The sequence below is a fragment of the Coregonus clupeaformis genome, chromosome 33, assembly GCF_020615455.1.
Source record: "Coregonus clupeaformis isolate EN_2021a chromosome 33, ASM2061545v1, whole genome shotgun sequence".
Lineage (NCBI taxonomy): Eukaryota > Metazoa > Chordata > Actinopteri > Salmoniformes > Salmonidae > Coregonus > Coregonus clupeaformis.
Window position 1 is genome coordinate 32,196,604 of NC_059224.1, and position 21,100 is coordinate 32,217,703.

At 42.5% G+C, this 21,100-nt stretch overlaps 2 protein-coding genes across 3 annotated transcripts; one reads left to right on the top strand and one right to left on the bottom strand.

Annotated features, from left to right (window-relative positions):
• Positions 1–19: 19 nt before the first annotated feature.
• LOC121548990 (protein-L-isoaspartate(D-aspartate) O-methyltransferase) lies at positions 20–7,476 on the top strand. 2 transcript variants are annotated; one of them, XM_041860746.2, is made up of 9 exons: positions 20–143; positions 253–320; positions 4,141–4,245; positions 4,350–4,381; positions 4,561–4,665; positions 4,829–4,949; positions 5,416–5,501; positions 5,843–6,012; positions 6,625–7,476. In XM_041860746.2, the coding sequence occupies exons 2-9, from the start codon at positions 266–268 to the stop codon at positions 6,635–6,637; spliced, it is 687 nt and encodes a 228-aa protein (XP_041716680.1). In that variant the 5' UTR covers positions 20–143; positions 253–265; the 3' UTR covers positions 6,638–7,476. The 2 variants fall into 2 exon arrangements, with proteins under 2 accessions (XP_041716680.1, XP_041716681.1); XM_041860747.2 differs by lacking the exon at positions 20–143 and having other exon boundaries at positions 182–320; positions 5,843–6,069.
• Positions 7,477–7,573: 97 nt separating this feature from the next.
• On the bottom strand, positions 7,574–15,843 carry LOC121548988 (low-density lipoprotein receptor-related protein 11). Its single transcript, XM_041860742.2, has 9 exons — positions 15,016–15,843; positions 14,360–14,517; positions 13,646–13,787; positions 12,731–12,856; positions 10,505–10,756; positions 9,559–9,729; positions 9,353–9,412; positions 9,131–9,247; positions 7,574–9,004 (listed from the first exon to the last, which is right to left on the bottom strand). The coding sequence occupies exons 1-9, from the start codon at positions 15,611–15,613 to the stop codon at positions 8,850–8,852; spliced, it is 1,779 nt and encodes a 592-aa protein (XP_041716676.1). The 5' UTR covers positions 15,614–15,843; the 3' UTR covers positions 7,574–8,849.
• Between the last annotated feature and the right edge of the window lie 5,257 nt (positions 15,844–21,100).

A 21,100-nucleotide genomic window follows, 5' to 3' on the forward strand; every position in this document is an offset into this window, starting at 1 on the left:
AGATAGATACTTGCTCTGGCAATCAAATCTGAGTGGTCAAAAATCCAAATTAAAGATGAAATCTCCGATTAGCTAACTAATATGCAACCATAATTTATTCAGAGACTGAACGTATGGAAAAAGCTGCAAGCTGCGAAGTAAAGGTATGTCGCGTGACGTATCCCCTCCATCTGTTTTGGAGGTTGTCAGTTTCATAGGCAAAGGAGTTGGCGCAGGCGCAGCACTAACAGCTGCTCTCTACCTGCTCCGCAGAGTGTGTTTAATAATGGCCTGGAAATCTGGAGGAGCCAACCACGCAGAGCTTGTAAACAACCTCCGCAGTAAGTTTACTCATTATATAAAGTGGATAATTAAGCGTTTTGGTTTAGATATCTAATGCGTAATAGAGAAATGCTGCTTTCTCCAAAGCATGGTGACCACAGTCAGGCTAGGCTATTAAAGCTAGCCGTTGGGACATTGCAAACTGCTGTGATCCTCTGTCGTCCGCTAATATCTGGCTGATGCTTGCAAATCTGCACCTGCTAGCACAGATAGACTGCTAACTTGCTAGTTAACAATAGCATGGAAGCAGTAGTGGCTTCATTTAGTGCAAAGGCAGTCGTATTTATGGATCCTTACATATTTTATGTGCGTCATATTGTGCTTTTCCCCAACCTCGTTTAGCTACAGTAGCTAACTAGCTACCAGCCATAGCTATGTTGTTGAACCAAAAGAAACATGGCTAGTTAATTTGCTAGCTAGCCAGTTTATATGATAGTAATGTCAATTCGGGGTATTCCTGTGTGGTGATAGATGATTTGTCGGCTCAGATGGTTTGTTTATATAGCAGGTTAGGTTAATTAAATTGGCAGGTTAGGGGAATTTAACGTGGCAGGTTAGGAGAATTTAGGAGACTGAGGTTAAGGTTAGAAAAAAGGTTAGGCCTAGCTACAATGTCTATGGCGTCATCTGTATCATAACACCTGCATGAACGTATAAAAGTATAAAGAGGGGTTCCTGCAGATGCAGGAATGCCCACATGCAGGAACGCCAATAATTGCTGGCCGCAATTGCACCCATCTCATGTGGTTAGCTAAAAAGCTAACCTGTGGGCGAGGTATCCATGCCTTGCATGTTGATCCACTGTACTGACTGTACCTACGTTACTGTAGGATAGGGAATGCCATCTTTTGGAGAGAGGCATGATCCAACCTTGTTGTTGTTATTATAACAGGCTACTACTGGTCACACACTCATAGGTAGAGCAATATTTAATCAAATTTGCAGTCACACCTGACACACCACTGTGGTAGTTAACCTTGCTGTGAAACAGCTAAGATTTGTTTTTGCAGTGTGTGTGTGTCTGTTTTTGTGTGGGCGCCATACAGTAAGGAAGTGGGAGGTGACATGAGAGAGATGATGAAAGAAAGATGGCAGCTTCTCGCTCCATTTCCCTTCCAGAATTAGATGATTTAGATGTATCTAATAGATGAGATCTCTTAAATTCACCAATTTACTAGGCAGATACACTACATGACCAAAAGTATGTGGACACCTGCTCATTGAAAATCTAATAAACTTGCTGCTATAAAAGCCTCCACTCTTCTGGGAAGATGTTGAAACATTGCTGCGGGGACTTGCTTCCATTCAGCCACAAGAGCATTAGTGAGGTCAGGCACTGATGTTGGGCGATGAGGCCTGGCTCGCAGTCAGTGTTCCAATTCATCCCAAAGGTCTTCAATGGGGTTGAGGTCAGGGCTCTGTGCAGGTAATTCAAGAGCATTAGTGAGGTCAGGCACTGATGTTGGGCGATGAGGCCTGGCTCGCAGTCAGTGTTCCAATTCATCCCAAAGGTCTTCAATGGGGTTGAGGTCAGGGCTTTGTGCAGGTAATTCAAGTTCTTCCACACCGATCTTGACAAACCATTTTTGTATTGACCTCGCTTTGTGCACGGGGGCATTGTCATGCTGAAACAGGAAAGCGCCTTTCTCAAACTGTTGCCACAAAGTTGGAAGCACAGAATCGCCTAGAATGTCATTGTATGCTGTAGCGTTAAGATTTCCCTTCACTTGAACTAAGGAGCCTGAACCATGAAAAACCTCCCCAGACCATTATTCCTCCTCCACCAAACGTTACAGTTGACACTATGCATTCGGGCAGGTAGAGTTCTGGCATCCGCCAAATCCAGATTAGTCCGTCGGACTGCCAGATGGTGAAGCGTGATTCATCACTCCAGAGAACGTGTTTCCACTGCTCCTGAGTCCAATGGCGGTGAGCTTTACACCACTTTAGCCGATGCTTGGCATTGCGCATGGTGATCTTAGGCTTGTGTGCGGCTGCTCGGCCATGGAAACCCATTTCAGGAAGCTCCCGACGAACAGTTCTTGTGCTTGCTGACATTGCTTCCAGAGGCAGTTTGGAACTCGTAGTGAGTGTTGTAACCAAGGATAGACGATTGTTACGCGCTTCAGCACTCGGCTGTCCCGTTCTGTGAGCTTGTGTGGCCTAACACTTCGCGGGTGAGCTGTTGTTGCTCCTAGACGTTTCCACTTCACAATAACAGCACTTACAGTTGACCGGGGCAGCTCTAGCAGGGCAGAAATTTGACAAACTGACTTGTTGGAAAGGTGGCATCCTATGATGGTGCTACATTGAACGTCACAGAGCTCTTCAGTAAGGCCATTCTACTGCCAAAGTTTGTCTATGGAGATTGCATGGGTCTGTGCTCGATTTTATACACTTGTCAGCAACTGGTGTGGCTGAAATAGCCGAATCCTCTAATTTGAAGGGGTATCCACATACTTCTGTGTGTATATATAGTGTATTTTTGTAACGAAACTAGAAAGATCTCCTGAAGACTTGGTGCAGACGGCAGAGAGCAGCTTTTTGGCTTGCCTATGTCAGTGTCCAACATGAGTTGGCCAGCAGGCCTAGTTGGCTATATTTACACGGTCAGTGTCCAGCAAAGCACTGCAGCAGACACTTTGGTACTAGGGCGGGTCTGAGCGTTTTGCCAAAAGCCCTTTGGGCTTGATTGTGCCTTGTTCACGTTAAAATGTAAATCGCATAGCTTTATTCATTGTGATACTCTACACTACAAGGACATAGGCCTATTTTATGTTGAGAACATCTTCTGCGAGATTATGGCCAGCTTTTAATATGCGCAGGCAGGGACAACACTGCATCCAGGGATACAAAAACATGGGGTAAAACGTGATGCTGAAGTGGATTAATATTTCATCCACCAAAGTTGAGTTCTGGGTCAATTTTAGCAACATCCATCCTCCCCCGTTGTCATGTGCTTTCTGACCCATTTAGGCCTACTCACCAACTGCAAACCATAAATTAGCCTAAACCAGATTTAAACGGGTCAAACTCAGGATGCATGCTAATTCCAGAATTTCAATTTTTTTTTTGTATGCTCCTTAGGCCTTTCTCTGTGATCTATAAGGTTATTATCACACACCCTGGGTTCAGAACATCAAGTTATATAACTTGTGGACAACCCGACCAAATTCACATAGAAATGTGTGTTATAGATCTGTCATTCTCATTGAAAGCAAGTCTAACAAGTGGTAAATCTGTTCTATGTGTGCTATTTCTAGGTTTCCCTTAAGTTTCGGTTTTGTACACCAGCTTCAAACAGCTGACAATACAATATTTTCGGTTATGGAAAATATATTTCACAGCAGTTTAGATGGTACAATGATTCTCTACACTATACTTGCTTGTTTTGTCACATAAACTGAAATTAGGCAAACTTTTAGAATTTTTGCAACCAGGAAATGGTGGAGCGATTTCTACATAGTGCATCTTTAAGAGTTGGTCTTTCAAGTGCAATGTCTTTCAAACATTAAATATAGCCTACTAGCCTATTGTGTGCATATAGCTGCATTTGAACTTTTCCATTTGAAGCTATTGGGAATGCAGGTGTAATGTAGACTGGCGACCACTCAGCAATATAGTTGTTGGGGCCTGGGGTCTCGTGGAGAAATAAGAGGAGTAACAACTGGCTGTCGCTGGCACTTCCTACTGTTGGCAGCACCTGTCAGTGGAGCCTCCTGTGGAGGGATTACTTTACTCTGAAGACACTGCAGTGTTTGTGAGTGTGTTACTCTCCACAAATCCACTGTACCGTTAAACACCTCCTATCTTCCTCAGAAAATGGGATCATCAAGTCAGACAAGGTCTATGAAGTCATGTTGGCCACAGACCGAGGCCATTTCTCCAGAAGCAACCCCTACATGGACTCCCCACAGGCAATAGGTGTGCTTATTTATTGTAGTACAATAAAGTATTGTAATGCAAATTCAATACACCAGCCATTGATGAATGTTAGAAACTAACTATCACTTTCTTTGACCCCAAAGGCTATCAAGCAACCATCAGTGCGCCACACATGGTAGGCTTAACTAGGACTTTTAATATTTGTTTAAATTGTTGCATATCTTATCAATTATTATAACTATCAAACATTGATCACCTTGCTCCTATAATGTATACCAACTGAGCTAATACCAGAGGTTTGCAAGTACAATGCTGACAGGTGGTGATGCAGTTGTATGTTGCCCTCTCCCCCAGCACGCCTATGCATTGGAGCTTCTGTACGATCAGCTGTATGATGGGGCCAAAGCTCTGGATGTGGGGTCTGGCAGTGGAATCCTCTCTGCGTGCTTTGCACGAATGGTGAGCTATATTATGATGAAGGGTAAACACATAATATAGGTACTGTATTTTGGTGGTAGGATTGGGGTACATTTTCCATTTCAGGTTTTGGGGATATTTTGGGTTCTGTGTAATGTTCGATGGCACAGACTTGTATACCTTCCTAATTTATTGTCTTTAACAGGTAGGTCCCAAAGGGAAGGTGATAGGAATTGATCACATCAAGGAACTGGTAGACGATTCTATAACCAATGTAAAGAAAGATGACCCCAGCTTGATAACATTGGGTAGAATCAAACTAATAGGTAAGTCTGAAAAGCAGCAAAGCAAGATGGATTTTTAAAAAAAGTTCAATTTGGTGACTTGTATTATTGGGTTATGAAAATGTCTTGTACAAAATATACAGTTCAAATATAAAATATAAGCTTAAAATAGGGTTGCTGACTGTCAAGTAAGGAATGTTTCAAAGTAGTCTAATGGATGTGTTGACTCAAAGTCACTCCTTGGGATAGGAACACAAAGCAGCTCAGTTGACGTGGGTGCAGCACTGTCTGCTGAATTATTGAAAGGAGAGTGCCTTCTTTTGCCTGTACTGCAGTCAACCAACATCAGTGTCAGAGGCCAGAGACGAGGTCGAGGTGGCATCGCACAGCTCTGATGTGTGCCCTGGCACTCTGCCTCAGTGTGGCCTGCTTGACGGGTATAAGGCTGGCACTGCGTGGCGGCTGGCAGCGTGTGAGTGACAGCTGCTGCCTGTTTGTTACGTTACAGTGGGAGACGGGCGGATGGGCCATCCAGAGGAGGCGCCTTACGATGCCATTCACGTGGGCGCGGCAGCACCCAACGTGCCACAAGCAGTAAGTTCCCAAACCACAGAAAAACACAAATGAAGGCATCAAAGGGTCCCAGTTAATAGGAGTCACATCGCCTCAATCCACCATCATTCTTAGGAATGCTGTGGTCAGAGTAGAGATCAAAACCAGCACTGACATTAACTCTGTGTACCCTGGTCTATTCAGGTGTAACTACACTGTAGCATATTTTGCTGCTAGGCTAGCCATTGCATTGTTAATGTGAACAGCTTGTCTTAGAAGACTAGTCTAGTCTGATGGGGTGGAGAACTGGGAATGTTTGGACCGGGGGTTTATCTGGTTCTGACCCAGTGAGTCTCCTCTCCTTCTGTCCTCTCCTCCCTCAGCTCCTGGACCAGCTGAAGCCAGGCGGCAGGCTGATTCTGCCCGTGGGGCCGGCCGGAGGGAACCAGATGCTGGAACAGTACGACAAGCTGGAGGACGGCAGCACCAAGATGAAGCCCCTGATGGGGGTGATTTACGTGCCTTTAACAGACAAAGAGAAGCAGTGGTCCAGGTGGAAGTGACTTCTTACTCCCTCTCCCCCCCTCTCTCCTTCACACAATGGGCAAAGGTGAAATGGTGTAGCCTGGAGCAGATAATGGATCCCAAGGGGCTGTGTTTGCTGCTTGTCATCATTAATTGCTTCATCCATACCATGTCAACTGGCTGCACGTTTTCTTACTTTTAATCCCGTAAACTAGTATGCTATTTTAGAGCTGTTCAGCTAAGCAAGTGTGCAGTGAAGCAAACAATCAAGTGTGGATTCTGTTTGGTATTATAAATGGTTTTCTTTGGAGTTGAAATGTCATGTCAATAATGTTTAAAGTGTTTGATGGTTGGCATTTGGCTGTGATACTTCTGGCATGAGATCTTATCAATTTGATCTTATCAATTTGGCTGCATAATATCCTATTTCTTCATTGGTTAAATCTGAAGAGATGGAGAAATCCAATAACCATAGGGATATTTGGATTTTGCACATGGTGTGGGGCTTTCTATAGCAGATTGTGCATGGGAGTGTCTAACTGACCTTCAGTTGCATGACAAGAGGGTGTTGATATGATTTGACATAGTATATTTAATCTTAATGTCCATCTAATAATCTCTTGCCTATGATTTCTCACAGGGATGAACTCTGAAGCGACAGACTGTCCATATTCCACATGTCAGTGTGAGGCTGGAGGAGACTACTTTGGCTTCCAACAACAGCCATTGGAATTTTTTCAAAACATAACAAACCATGGTGATTGGTTTTCTTTATCATGCTGAGGAATAACCCCTGATGTTGGGAATAAGACTGTTAGAGATTTAACAGAAGAAAGTGTTGGGGTTATTATTTTTTCCAGGTCTGCATTGTTTTGGGTTGTGAATTTTCCTTTTGATTTTCTGCAGGATTTTGAGCTAGTTTTAATTTTGGTTACACCTGTGAGTTGCAATCAACTATTTCAACAATAATGCATTTCAGCTCCATCAAAGCTGAGTGTAAAGAGGTTGCCAGACTGTTCTGATAAGGAAAGCCGGAGTTGATGAGATTATTCACCCACTTGCTGTAGATTGCACCTGAAGATCTGACTGTAGATATCTTTACTGCTCTGCTAACATATATCAGCCACCCCCCCCCCACAGTATTTAAACATATGCACATGTAGGCTGCACAAATGGCCGCTCTATCCCACATCCAGTTGTTTGATATGCAGCACATGACACTAGATTTACTCATACACTCTACAACAAGAGTGGAACACATACACATGTGAACACATGGTTTCCATGACAACATCATGTGCAGGCTTTACTGATGACCAACACTAAATTAAATAACCGGTGCTTTGCCAAAATAAACCTCAATGTAAAGCAAATGAATGTCTGTTGTTTTTTACACATGGAGTCGAAAAGCACATTTATTTTGGATGATCCATGGCTTTCACAATTTCTGGAATGGCAAAAATGAAAATAAAGAGATGCTTATGTTTTTGTCTCCCTTTGTGCTGTGGAGCGTTTATTCCTAAAAGCTGTATATGCTGCTGAAGACAGCACCTACTCCCATTTGTCCTTACCACTCTAAAAACCTCTGGAAGAGCAGGAAGAATCCACACTGTATATTCTGATTGCATTCCCACTCAAAATACTCTGAACACTTAAGCACAGAATCACAAAATATATATTGATCAAGAGTTAACTTGACTATTTCACACAAACTGTATGCATACAGACGTTTGAGATACATCTATACATCAACATTTTGAAACTACATAGCTAGACGATACAGAAAACCAACATACCACATTGCAATATCAGATAGCCTAGAATGCTTGATATGGGTGTTTCTGGAATTACTTGCTGTTATAACAAAATAATAATTTTCAGTAATGATTGTAGTTTTGGAATTTACAATAAGTTACATAGTTTGCTATCCCCATATTTCAAACGAGTCTGGTACAAAATAAAACTCTAGCCCAAGCCTAACAGATATACAGCATCATGGCACAAATAGCACAACAGTGCCACTCAGTGGCAGAAGTATTACGTAAGGGATAAAGTACTATATATCTCCAACGAAAATATACATCCATAATCCATTAAATTTAAATGTTGTACTATAAAAAAATAACTTTGAGGGTGAAAGAGAAATAATGAAAGAGCAGACAAGCATCAGTTTTCACATCAAGCGAGTATACAAAAGTGGCAAAAACATGTATTCCCTGTTAAAAGGTGGGTTTGATTTAGCTCAAACATGACCCTGTGCTGGGTGGGTAGAGCTTGCACTTTTGGGACCAATCCAATGGGACAATTCCAAAGAGTGATCTCTGCCTACCTAGCATGGCGAGTTAGATAAATCAAGTGCACCTAAAGAAGGTGTACACTGTCATGATATAGAACATTTGATAGGCTGTTATCATGAAGACTCCTCCTGGCTAACAGTTGACTGACAGTTTTGGTGTTTATGCATGAGGGTCTTTTAGTGCAGAGGATGCATCCAATAGAAATAGAAGTGCCATGCACAGACCTTTTGGGAGGCAGGTGCTCAAACTAAAAAAGGGCACCCAAAAAAAGAAGATTCTGCAACTGCGGTCACAGACTCATTGAGAAATTATGACTTTAATGATTTAGTTACATAGAAGCAATAGATGGCCACATCTTAATGGCTAATTAAATGACACATATTTAATGTAAATGTAAAGATGACATGCGGGCAGTGGATTCAGAACAACAGCGACAAAAACTGTATGGAAAAAAAACAAAAACTTTTTGTTTGTTTTGTTTACAAAAGGGCACTTTAGAGACTGGAAGGGCAAAGGGCATGTGCTCTGCACAGGTAGAGCCCTATCTGTGCACATGCCTGCTATTCTGCTACAGGTACATGCCATTGATGAGATAATCAGACTCCTCTGTGGTGAGGGGGCGGGCCTTCTTCAGCTTGTGACGGACCAACCGCAGACGACAGCCAATCATAAGCAGCAACAGAGCCGTGATGATCAGGCCCAGAACCAATGGCAGGATTGCACCTGCAGGGGAGACGAGAGAGGTAAAGGCATTGTCACAGGCACTGTCATATACTATCTTCAATTCTCCATGTATAACCTAATAGTACAGCGTTATTGTAGCTAAGTTGGTAAGGATGTTGAACAGACCTGACTCAGGCCCTGGGTGTCCTCCCACTACTGAATGTGGTTTGGATATTGGGAACATGTCACTCTCTGATAGTGGTTTGGTCTCTGGCCACTTCATGGTCACTTTAGGGGTCTCTGCTGTAAATGTAAATACACTGGTTAAGACTGAAACAGGTGAGAGATTGTACTCAGCTCATTAATGATCATGTTCAGGAGTAATAATCCTAAAATAATTTAATTTACCCGTCTCTGTGTGTTTGGTGGTGGGGGGAGGTGCCATGGTCATTTGCTTGATAGCAGGACCTGAATTATTTGTTCCCATTATTCATTTGCATAATTGTATTACTACATTATGTACACCTCATTCAATATGTAATGAGAATGCACATCAGGATCCAGATAATAATTCTGAAAAACAAAGAAAATGTAATCTCCTAGAGAAATCCTACCTGTTATTTCTATACATTCATTGACACAGTCTGTCTGCTGCAGGAAGTTGTTATGGTTGCCCTTGCAGCCTCCGTAGAGGAAGTGCTTGCACTCTTCAGCCACAGGGTCATAGAACCAGCGTGGGAAGATGCCCTTACATGGCCCCACAGCAGGCGGCGCTGCACAGGGCTCTGCTGGGACAAAGAGAGAACAGAGAGGGAGAGATTAGGTCAGGTGGAACAGAGAGAAAGCAGAGAGTGAGAGAGAGAGATTTGGTCAGGTGGGACAGAAAGAGAACAGAGAGAGGGAGGGATACATTTGGTCAGGTGCAACAGAGAGAGAGAGAGAGAGAGCGAGGGAGAGATTTGGTCAGGTGCGACAGAGAGAAGGAAGGAGAGATTTGGTCAGGTGGTCTCAGTCTGTGATAAGGTAACATGGGAAGTACCCTGCCTCATCCATCTCAGGCTAGTCTAACTCAGGGATCAGGTGGCAGGGAACAGAGGAGTGCTTTGTTCCAGCGCTGAGGGGGGACATGGGTATAAATGGCCCCTGTGAGGATCCCTCCCGTCCCAGGACTGCACTCCAATCCCAGCCCTGCTCGTCTCACAGAGTGCCCCTGTGGGCTGTATTCTGCCTCGCTCCACAGTTTCCAGATCAGCTCTATGGCTCAATGGCTGCCTGCAGGGGTTCAATCTGTCTCTGTCTGCTCTTACTAGCTAACACACAAAAGCCTTCCGCTCTCTGCTAGCACAGACAAAACTCTGGCCAACCAGAAAAAATTTGCAGCCATACCAAATGGATTGAATTCCTTCATAGCTGACCAAAACCTTTAATCTATAGTTTAACTATTACAGGTTTTTGTCCAAAGCTGTTAATATGGTGTTTTGATTCATGTGCATTAAAATTGCCTACTGGTTTATTGCTAGGTATTAACATAGCTAGGTAATAGTTACACAATGACAGTACCTTGACTGACAGGGCTCTCCTGTTCACTGTGACTTGGCTGTGGCAGGACTGGGGGCACTGCCTTGCTCCTGTCATTGGACAGTGGGGTCTGTGGGGCTTGTGGAGCATGTGGTGGTGGGGGTCTGGCCTCCTCCATGGTCTTCTGTGGCCTACCCTGTGCCATGGAGTGGTCCTCAGTCTCCTCTGGCTGGGCCACATGCCTGTGTGGGCTGGCACCTGCAGGGTGGGTCACCGACTTCCTGTTCCCATCAACTGTAGAAAGGACATAGAGGACAGGGCAGGGTCATCCTGGGCTCTCGGACACAGTGCAAACAGACATTCACCTGCTCATCATTCATTTACTGCAGCCCTCCTTGCTCTGATATTCCAGACTGAATTGCATGCATACAACTCCATCCTAGTACACTCAAGTATAAAACTGCACTCCATCCTAGTTATTTTTTTATTTTTTATTTAACCTTTATTTAACCAGGTAAGCCAGTTGAGAACAAGTTCTCATTTACAACTGCGACCTGGCCAAGATAAAAACAACAACAACACAGAGTTACACATGGGATAAAACAAAACATACAGTCAATAACACAATAGAAAATATATATACAGTGTGTGCAAATGTAGTAAGTTATGGAGGTAAGGCAATAAATAGGCCATAGTGCAAAATAATTACAATTGAGTATTAACACTGGAGTGATAGATGTGCAGAAGAAGATGTGCAAATACAGATACTGGGGTGCAAATGAGCAAAATAAATGCAGTTTGTTCCAGTCCTTAGCAGCAGAGAACTGGAAGGAATGGCGGCCAAAGGAGGTGTTGGCTTTGGGGATGACCAGTGAGATATACCTGCTGGAGCGCAGACTACGGGTGGGTGTTGCTATGGTGACCAGTGAGCTAAGATAAGGCGGGGATTTGCCTAGCAGTGATTTATAGATGACCTGGAGCCAGTGGGTTTGGCGACAAATATGTATTGAGGGCCAGTCAACGAGCGCGTACAGGTCACAATGGTGGTAGTATATGGGGCTTTGGTGACAAAACGGATGGCACTGTGATCGACTACATCCAATTTGCTGAGTAGAGTGTTGGAGGCTATTTTGTTAATGACATCGCTGAAGTCAAGGATCGGTAGGATAGTCAGTTTTACGAGGGCATGTTTGGCAGCATGAGTGAAGGAGACTTTGTTGCAAAATAGGAAGCCGATTCTACATTTAACTTTGGATTGGAGATGCTTAATGTGAGTCTGGAAGGAGACTTTACAGTCTAACCAGACACCTAGGTATTTGTAGTTGTCCAGATATTCTAAGTCAGACCCGCCGAGAGTAGTGATTCTAGTCGGGCAGGCGGGTGCAAGCAGCATTCGATTGAAGAGCATGCATTTAGTTTTACTAGCGTTTAAGAGCAGTCGGAGGCTACGGAAGGAGTGTTGTATGGCATTGAAGCTCGTTTGGAGGTTTGTTAACACAGTGTCCAATGAAGGGCCAGATGTATACAAAATGGTGTCGTCTGCGTAGAGGTGGATCTGAGAGTCACCAGCAGCAAGAGCGACATCATTGATATACACAGGGAATAGAGTCGGCCCGAGAATTGAACCCTGTGGCACCCCCATAGAGACTGCCAGAGGTCCAGACAACAGGCCCTCCGATTTGACACATTGAACTCTATCTGAGAAGTAGTTGGTGAACCAGGCGAGGCAGTCATTTGAGAAACCAAGGCTATTTAGTCTGCCAATAAGAATGTGGTGATTGACAGAGTCGAAAGCCTTGGATAGTACCATCAAGTCTAAAACTACACTCCATCCTTGTACAATAAAGTCTAAAACTACACACCATTCTGGTACAATAAAGTCTAAAACTACACACCATCCTGGTACAATAAAGTCTAAAACTACACACCATCCTGGTACAATAAAGTCTAAAACTACACATCATCCTGGTACAATAAAGTCTAAAACTACACATCATCCTGGTACAATAAAGTCTAAAACTACACACCATCCTGGTACAATAAAGTCTAAAACTACACATCATCCTGGTACAATAAAGTCTAAAACTACACACCATCCTGGTACAATAAAGTCCACACAGGAAACCTACAGCCCTCTAGGTTATTATATTACAATATGATCAACATTTTAATTATTTCACCTTTAATTTGACAGGGAAGTCAACCATTTCCAGGAGCTACTGCCTCCACGTGGCTGACAGTGTGAGGAGGACAGACTAAGTGACTTACAGCTCTGGCAGAAATCCTCGTCCGAACGGTCTGGACACTGCTGCTTCCCATCGCAGGCGTAGGTGATGTCAATACAGCAGCCATCGTCACACATGAACTGGTAGCGTGAGCAGCTACCTGTGCACACTGGGGAAGAGGAGACACAAACACCTCTGTTTTACTCTCTGGTGACAATGTAGTTCAGTGCCATATCTACACACTCACAAATGGGTGATGAAGTGCTACTATTGGCCACCACCACCACAGCACCCAATGACAGTCCCCAGGTATACTTGACAGCCTTTCTATGGATGTTAAACTGCTGTTCTGTGTAATTGGTCACTCATTTTATGTTTGTTGGAATTCAGGATTGGACAGGAGAAATGTATAGTAGTAGTACATTGTACCCATTATGTTGCTGTAATATCTGTCTTTGAGGATATTCATCACTTACAGGTTTAGAAAAGTACCTTCATATTCCAGGTACATAAACAATCCCCACCCTCTTCCTCTGTTTATTACTCTAGATGGGGGCTAGACTAGGATGATTTAAGGCATATCTCATCCATGGCCCCTCTATGCAGTGAATATATTAAAATGCCTGATCATCTGAATGGCTATCAGGCAGCCAGCCATTTGACTATGGCAGTACTGCTTAATTGATTAGAGCACTAAATACCAGGCTCTGTTTCATTAAGCGATGGATTCAAACCTTGGAAGCATGGATTCATGTAAGACATTTGTCTAGAGTGGAAATGGTCTTATATGAGGAACAGGACCACAGAGAAGCACAAAGAAATGTTACCACAACAACACAATATTGCTATTAATGTTAGTCACAGAATAGCGAGAAATTAGGCAAGATCCACTAATGAATGATAGATGAACATCAGGCTGGTAACTCTCAGTGATAGAGGAGATTGAAGTGTTTTTCACCTTCAGCTTGGCGTTCTGGAGCCAGCACAGTCACAGTGACATTGTCGGTGCTCTTCTGTCCCGCGGTGTCGGTGACAGTCATCTGGAAGGTATAGACACCCTCCTGTAGACCACTGATCTTCAGTAACCCTGGATGGGTCACCTGCAGACAGGCGCAAATAACATTTTAGAGAGAAAATAGTACAGAAGAAAACTGTACTGAAGATTTTATGCCATGAACAAAGCCACGTTCATTAAAAGAGTCAAGAGGGATTTCTTGTAAAAACTCACTACTGGTATATCACATCAACTGCTCAGCGGCGTCACAGGGAGAGACAGGGTAGCCTACAATAGGGCTCTTGTCCTTGGGGCAGGTTGGGTGATAATAGCCTTTTATCTGTGTCTGTGCAGCAGGGCATTATGGAGCTCTGGCCACACCATGCAAACCACCATGTTGACTTAACTCACTACACACAAATGCATCAGGCAAGATGCTTACTGTGTCTGCACTCGAAATTCGACCTGTTGTCTATGGCAAACACAGGATCCATTCTAACTGAAGTATATACCACATTCTATGTATGGCATTATAGCAACTAGACAACTGTGAGTCCCAGATCTACTATACCAAATGCCTTTCTACAGTGTTATGACATTCAAGATTACTCACAGAATAAATAACCAAAGCAAAAACAAAGTTTAAATGCGGAAGAATGACACCTGTTTCAGTGTTACCTTCATGTTGATGTCTTGGTCGCCCTTCACCAGGGCCCATTCGTAACGAGTGACTCCATGGTCGTCCACACTGTCCCGGCCGTCCACTACGGCCCAGTCAGTGGGCAGCTGGATGACCACATCCTGGCCGGCATCACTGCGGGGCGGCTCGTCCATGTCTGAAAACAACCCAGAGCAGAGCTAAGCCACTGGACACAGACGTCAGTTCAATGTCTAGTTTTGATTTACATTTACATTTAGTTGAGTTGTCAGCTAACCTGTATTCAGCATGAAATCAACAAAACATTTCACCATGTCATTGGATTTAGTATAAAAGTTGGGTGAAAAAATATGAAATGCCTTTACATTGATTACTTTTTGCAAATTCAGTGAGAAACTTGTCAAACGCACCTGGACTCACTAACTTAGATTACATCTAATTTTAGAAGCAGGGGGCAAATAACAAATGATTAACCTAAGCTAAACACCAGTCTGATAATTGTTAGAGGTTGTGGAACAGAATTACCAGCAACCAGTTATTATGTATGCATGCTTTATCATAAGCAATAGCAACATATTATATACTTTTGTGGTTTAGACACAAACACTTGCATGTATGTATATTGTATGTTATAATTTATAATCCCATAGAAATAAAAGCAGATGCAGAACCTCACCTGGCGTGCCATCTTCAACACTAGGATTTTCCTCAGGTCTCCTCATTTTGTTCCCACCTCCAGTGCCACTGGAAGAGGTGAGGTGTCCTGTTGTATTGTGTGCCCGGCTGTAGGTGCTGAACCCTGCCTGTGCTGCGAATGAACAGACGTTTTTATTTCTATAACTGCAGTTGACCAAATAGCAGCTGAGTCCGTCGTCCGACTGTCTCAGGTCTTCCTGGACCACCGCCACGGTGCAGTGGGGGTCTGCGCAGCAGGCATTGAGACAGTCTTTCCAACTGTACACCTGGTCAGGAGCCGAGAGAAAGGTGGCCCCCTGCTCTATTGAGGCCCTCGCTCGGATGATGTGTTCCTCTACGGCGTTGAAGTAACCCAGGCAGACATCAACCACCTCCTCCTCCTCCCTGGTATACGTCTGGTCCTGTTGGAGCTGCTTGCGGAATTCTCCTAAGAGCTCCTCCACCCCCGATATTTTAGATTTTAAATCCGATATTTGAGAGGACCGGGTGTGAATGCTAGTCATCACACAGAACAGCAGCATACACACAATACATCGATGCTGAGCCAAAGCCCTTATGTTTACGCAGTTAGACGGCATCCTTCTCGGATATTTTCTGACGCATGAGGAGGCCCTGCTTTATTTCCACACCAGAAACCTATAACGCAAAAGAAAAACAAAAATATTGTCTCATATCCAATAATCTCGAGTCGCTGGAGAGCACTTTTGCTTGCTTCTTTTTGCAATGCTAAAGGCCTTCTGTAGGTATCGCAGGACATCAACATCCAGCCAGTGATTGGAGGCGCACTGAAATCATTGACGTCACGGATGATGTTTCATATTCAGTCTCTTCAGCATCTGTGCTATCCGGAATCCTTGGGACGTCCCTACCCCAATGAAGTTGAAATGTAAAATGGTTAAGGTTAGTTAAGGGTTATGGTTAGGGTAGGGTATAAAGTTAGGGTTCGAGTTTAGGGTATGGACGTCCAACGTATCCCGTATAGCACTGACCGTTTCTGCAGCGCGCCTGTCTGTTTCGGTTTTATGCAACTCCCTGATAGAGATATACTGTATGTCTGCAAGATTAAGAACTGTAGATTTACTGAATATTATTAGGGTACTAGACCTGCATTTCGAAATCATAGTCCTATGGCACATTATTTGTGTTCAGTTGTGTGAATATAATGTCCATAATAAACATTATTTCAGTTTACACTTTATTTCACAGTTAAGATGAAGACGATTTTTTGTTACACAACAATATGTTATTGCACAAATAATGTAATCAATCTATCATGAATATTAAACAAAACGGGCATATTTGAGCAAAACTTCATTTATGTATTTCTGACATAAATATTTTAAATAAAAGAGGTTGGTGGTATAACAATATGATCATATTGTTTTCAGTTCCGATTTTCATTCAAACATATATCTTTTATTTAGAGAATTAGCATTTTTAAAGGGGCAATCTGCAGTTGCTATATACATTTTTGGAGTTGTGAATGAATGATATGTACAGTGCCTTGCAAAAGTATTCATCCCTCTTGGCGTTTTTCCTATTTTGTTGCATTACAACCTGTAATTTAAATGGATTTCTGTTTGGATTTCATGTAATGGACATACACAAAATAGTCCAAATTGGTGAAGTGAAATGAAAAAAACTACTTGTTTAAAAGAATTCTAAAAAATAAATAACGGAAAAGTGGTGCATGCATATCTATTCACCCCCTTTGCTATGAAGCAGCTAAATAAGATCTGGTGCAACCAATTACCTTCAGAAGTCACATACAGTGGGGAAAAAAAGTATTTAGTCAGCCACCAATTGTGCAAGTTCTCCCACTTAAAAAGATGAGAGAGGCCTGTAATTTTCATCATAGGTACACGTCAACTATGACAGACAAAATGAGGAAAAAAAATCCAGAAAATCACATTGTAGGATTTTTAATTAATTTATTTGCAAATTATGGTGGAAAATAAGTATTTGGTCAATAACAAAAGTTTCTCAATACTTTGTTATATACCCTTTGTTGGCAATGACACAGGTCAAACGTTTTCTGTAAGTCTTCACAAGGTTTTCACACACTGTTGCTGGTATTTTGGCCCATTCCTCCATGCAGATCTCCTCTAGAGCAGTGATGTTTTGGGGCTGTCGCTGGGCAACACGGACTTTCAACTCCCTCCAAAGATTTTCTATGGGGTTGAGATCTGGAGACTCCAGGACCTTGAAATGCTTCTTACGAAGCCACTCCTTCGTTGCCCGGGCGGTGTGTTTGGGATCATTGTCATGCTGAAAGACCCAGCCACGTTTCATCTTCAATGCCCTTGCTGATGGAAGGAGGTTTTCACTCAAAATCTCACGATACATGGCCCCATTCATTCTTTCCTTTACACGGATCAGCCGTCCTGGTCCCTTTGCAGAAAAAACAGCCCCAAAGTATGATGTTTTCACTCCCATGCTTCACAGTAGGTATGGTGTTCTTTGGATGCAACTCAGCATTCTTTGTCCTCCAAACACGACGAGTTGAGTTTTTACCAAAAGTTATATTTTGGTTTCATCTGACCATATGACATTCTCCCAGTCCTCTTCTGGATGCACTCTAGCAAACTTCAGACGGGCCTGGACATGTACTGGCTTAAGCAGGGGGACACGTCTAGCACTGCAGGATTTGAGTCCCTGGTGGCGTAGTGTGTTACTGATGGTAGGCTTTGTTACTTTGGTCCCAGCTCTCTGCAGGTCATTCACTAGGTCCCCCCCGTGTGGTTCTGGGATTTTTGCTCACCGTTCTTGTGATCATTTTGACCCCACGGGGTGAGATCTTGCGTGGAGCCCCAGATCGAGGGAGATTATCAGTGGTCTTGTATGTCTTCCATTTCCTAATAATTGCTCCCACAGTTGATTTCTTCAAACCAAGCTGCTTACCTATTGCAGATTCAGTCTTCCCAGCCTGGTGCAGGTCTACAATTTTGTTTCTGGTGTCCTTTGACAGCTCTTTGGTCTTGGCCATAGTGGAGTTTGGAGTGTGACTGTTTGAGGTTGTGGACAGGTGTCTTTTATACTGATAACAAGTTCAAACAGGTGCCATTAATACAGGTAACGAGTGGAGGACAGAGGAGCCTCTTAAAGAAGAAGTTACAGGTCTGTGAGAGCCAGAACTCTTGCTTGTTTGTAGGTGACCAAATACTTATTTTCCACCATAATTTGCAAATAAATTCATAAAAAATCCTACAATGTGATTTTCTGGATTTTCTTTTCTCAATTTGTCTGTCATAGTTGACGTGTACCTATGATGAAAATTACAGGCCTCTCTCATCTTTTTAAGTGGGAGAACTTGCACAATTGGTGGCTGACTAAATACTTTTTTTCCCCACTGTAATTAGTAAAATAAAGTCCACCTGTGTGCAATCTAAGTGTCACATGATCGGTCACATGATCTCAGTATATATATACACACCTGTTCTGAAAGGCCCCAGAGTCTGCAACACCACTAAGCAAGGGGCACCACCAAGCAACGGCAGGTCAGGGACAAAGTTGTGGAGAAGTACAGATCAGGTTTGGGTTATAAAAAAATATCAGAAACTTTGAACATCCCACGGAGCACCACTAAATCCATTATTAAAAAATTGAAAGAATATGGGACCACAACAAACCTGCCAAGAGAGGGCCGCCCACCAAAACTCACAGACCAGGCAGGAGGGTATTAATCAGAGAGGCAACAAAGAGACCAAAGATAACCCTGAAGGAGCTGCAAAACTCCACAGCGGAGATTGGAGTATCTGTCCATAGGACCACTTTAAGCCGTACACTCCACAGAGCTGGGCTTTACAGAAGAGTGGCCAGAAAATAGCCATTGCTTAAAGAAAAAATAAGCAAACACGTTTGGTGTTCGCCAAAAGGCATGTGGGAGACTCCCCAAACATATGGAAGAAGGTACTCTGGTCAAATGAGACTGAAATTGAGCTTTTTGGCCATCAAGGAAACGCTATGTCTGGTCAAACCCAACACCTCTCATCACCCCGAGAACACCATCCCCACAGTGAAGCATGGTTGCGGCAGCATCATGCTGTGGGATGTTTATCATCGGCAGGGACTGGGAAACTGGTCAGAATTGAAGGATGGCGCTAAATACAGGGAAATTCTTGAGGGAAACCTGTTTCAGTCTTCCAGAGATTTGATTTGATAGTTATGCACGCTCAAGTTCAGTTTTTTGTCTTATTTCTTGTTTGTTTCACAAAAAATATTTTGCATCTTCAAAGTGGTAGGCATGTTGTGTAAATCAAATGATACAAACCCCCCCAAAATCAATTTTAATTCCAGGTTGTAAGGCAACAAAATAGGAAAAATGTCAAGGGGGGTGAATACTTTCGCAAGCCACTGTATCCATTGATTCTTTAAGAATATAACTTATAAATGCCAGGGGCAGGGAGACCACTTTGTTATTGTTTCAACTGCTGATTGCTGCTTTAAAGATCATATAATATACAAATGAAGGCAGGCTGAAACTCTATAATTCTGCAAATGTACAACAAAAATACATCTTTCATAGAGTAAAATATCAATTGGGTCATCTGTTTTTTCCTTTCAAATATCATACAAAATCGGACATGTGGAAGTATAATGCGTAGGTTAGATAATTTTGTTCCATAATATCTATAAAATTACCCAACGCAACTTTGTGTTACACATTAGATAGGACATCTATGTTTTTGTAAATTGTTTAACTAAAAATAGTAATTAAGTATATTTACATAATTTCCCCCAAAATCACACACAAAAAATCTTACAATTACGTAAATTATGTTAAATAATTACTTGAACAAATGAAGTCAAGAGTTTTGATGATTCAAAGGCTTCACAGACAGTTAAAGAAAACGGTACAAAAGGGCAGGCATGCAGTGACGACCTTAAGAGTAGGCAATATGCATAAAAACACATTTAGATAAAGTAGTGATAAGAAGCCACTGACAATAACAATGTTGTTTATCAACATAATGTACAGCAGCTCAAACACATCAGTTAACATTGTATTTTATCTCTCAGGCTTGGTTTAGAAAATGGTCAGTCGCATGTGTTGTTAACAAATGATAGTACGGAGAAAATTCTACAACCAAATAACATTTAAAAGATTAAACACATTCTCAGATATGTATAGGTAATGTTCCACTGTTTGCCCTGTGAATCTTGGAGCACCAGCTTAAAACATGTCATAACTGTTGAACAATATAAAACCAGTGGTGCTTATTTACAATGAACAAAAGTACAAATGCAACATGTAAAGTATTGGGTCCCATGTTTCAAGAGCTGAAATAAAAGATCCCCGAATTTTCAATATGCACTCAAAGCTTATTTCTCTCAAATTTTGTGCACAAATTTGACAAGACAAGATAATCCATTTTCCTGACAGCTGTGGCATAATAGGAAGCTGATTAAACAGCATGATCATTACCCAAATGCACCTTGTGCTGGGGACAATAAAAGGCCTCTCTAAAATGTGCAGTTTTGTCACACAACACAATGCCACAGATGTCTCAAGTTGAGGGAGCGTGCAATTGGCATGCTGACTGTAGGAATGTCCACCAGAGCTGTTGGCAGATAATTTAATGTTCATTTATCTACCATAAGCCGCCTCCAACGTCGTTTTAGATAATTTGGCAGGACGTCCAAGCAGCCTGACAACCGCAGACCATGTGTATGACGGTCGTGTGGGCGAGCGGTTTGCTGATGTCAACATTGTGAACAGAGTGCCCCATGGTGGCATTATGGTATGGGCAGGCATAAACTCCGGATAACAAACACAATAGCATTTTATCGATTGGCAATTTGAATGCACAAAAATAGCGCGATAGATTAGGGCCTAATTAATTTATTTCAATTGACTTATTTCTTCATATGAACTGTAACTCAGTAAAATCTTTGAAATTGTTTATATTTTTGTTCAGTATACTTTTACATGGAAAAGTAAACCCATTTGAAAATAGTAATTCCCAAAAAACATTTCCATAACCCAACAAGGTCTCTCTCACACTCACAGAGAGAGTTCTACAACTCGTGTCATACATGATCAACTACACTGGAGTCTTGGTCTA

Bases quoted from the DNA above. Each gene is read 5' to 3' on its own strand.
- LOC121548988 (XM_041860742.2), bottom strand. From the start codon at position 15,613: ATGCCGTCTAACTGCGTAAACATAAGGGCTTTGGCTCAGCATCGATGT. The intron at 13,788-14,359 runs GTAACACTGAAA...GCCTGTCTGCAG, and splicing joins ACCAAGACATCAACATGAAG to GTGACCCATCCAGGGTTACT. The intron at 9,248-9,352 runs GTAAATTAAATT...TTACATTTACAG, and splicing joins CACCAAACACACAGAGACGG to CAGAGACCCCTAAAGTGACC.
- LOC121548990 (XM_041860746.2), top strand. From the start codon at position 266: ATGGCCTGGAAATCTGGAGGAGCCAACCACGCAGAGCTTGTAAACAAC. The intron at 321-4,140 runs GTAAGTTTACTC...TATCTTCCTCAG, and splicing joins GCTTGTAAACAACCTCCGCA to AAAATGGGATCATCAAGTCA. The intron at 4,382-4,560 runs GTAGGCTTAACT...CCTCTCCCCCAG, and splicing joins CCATCAGTGCGCCACACATG to CACGCCTATGCATTGGAGCT.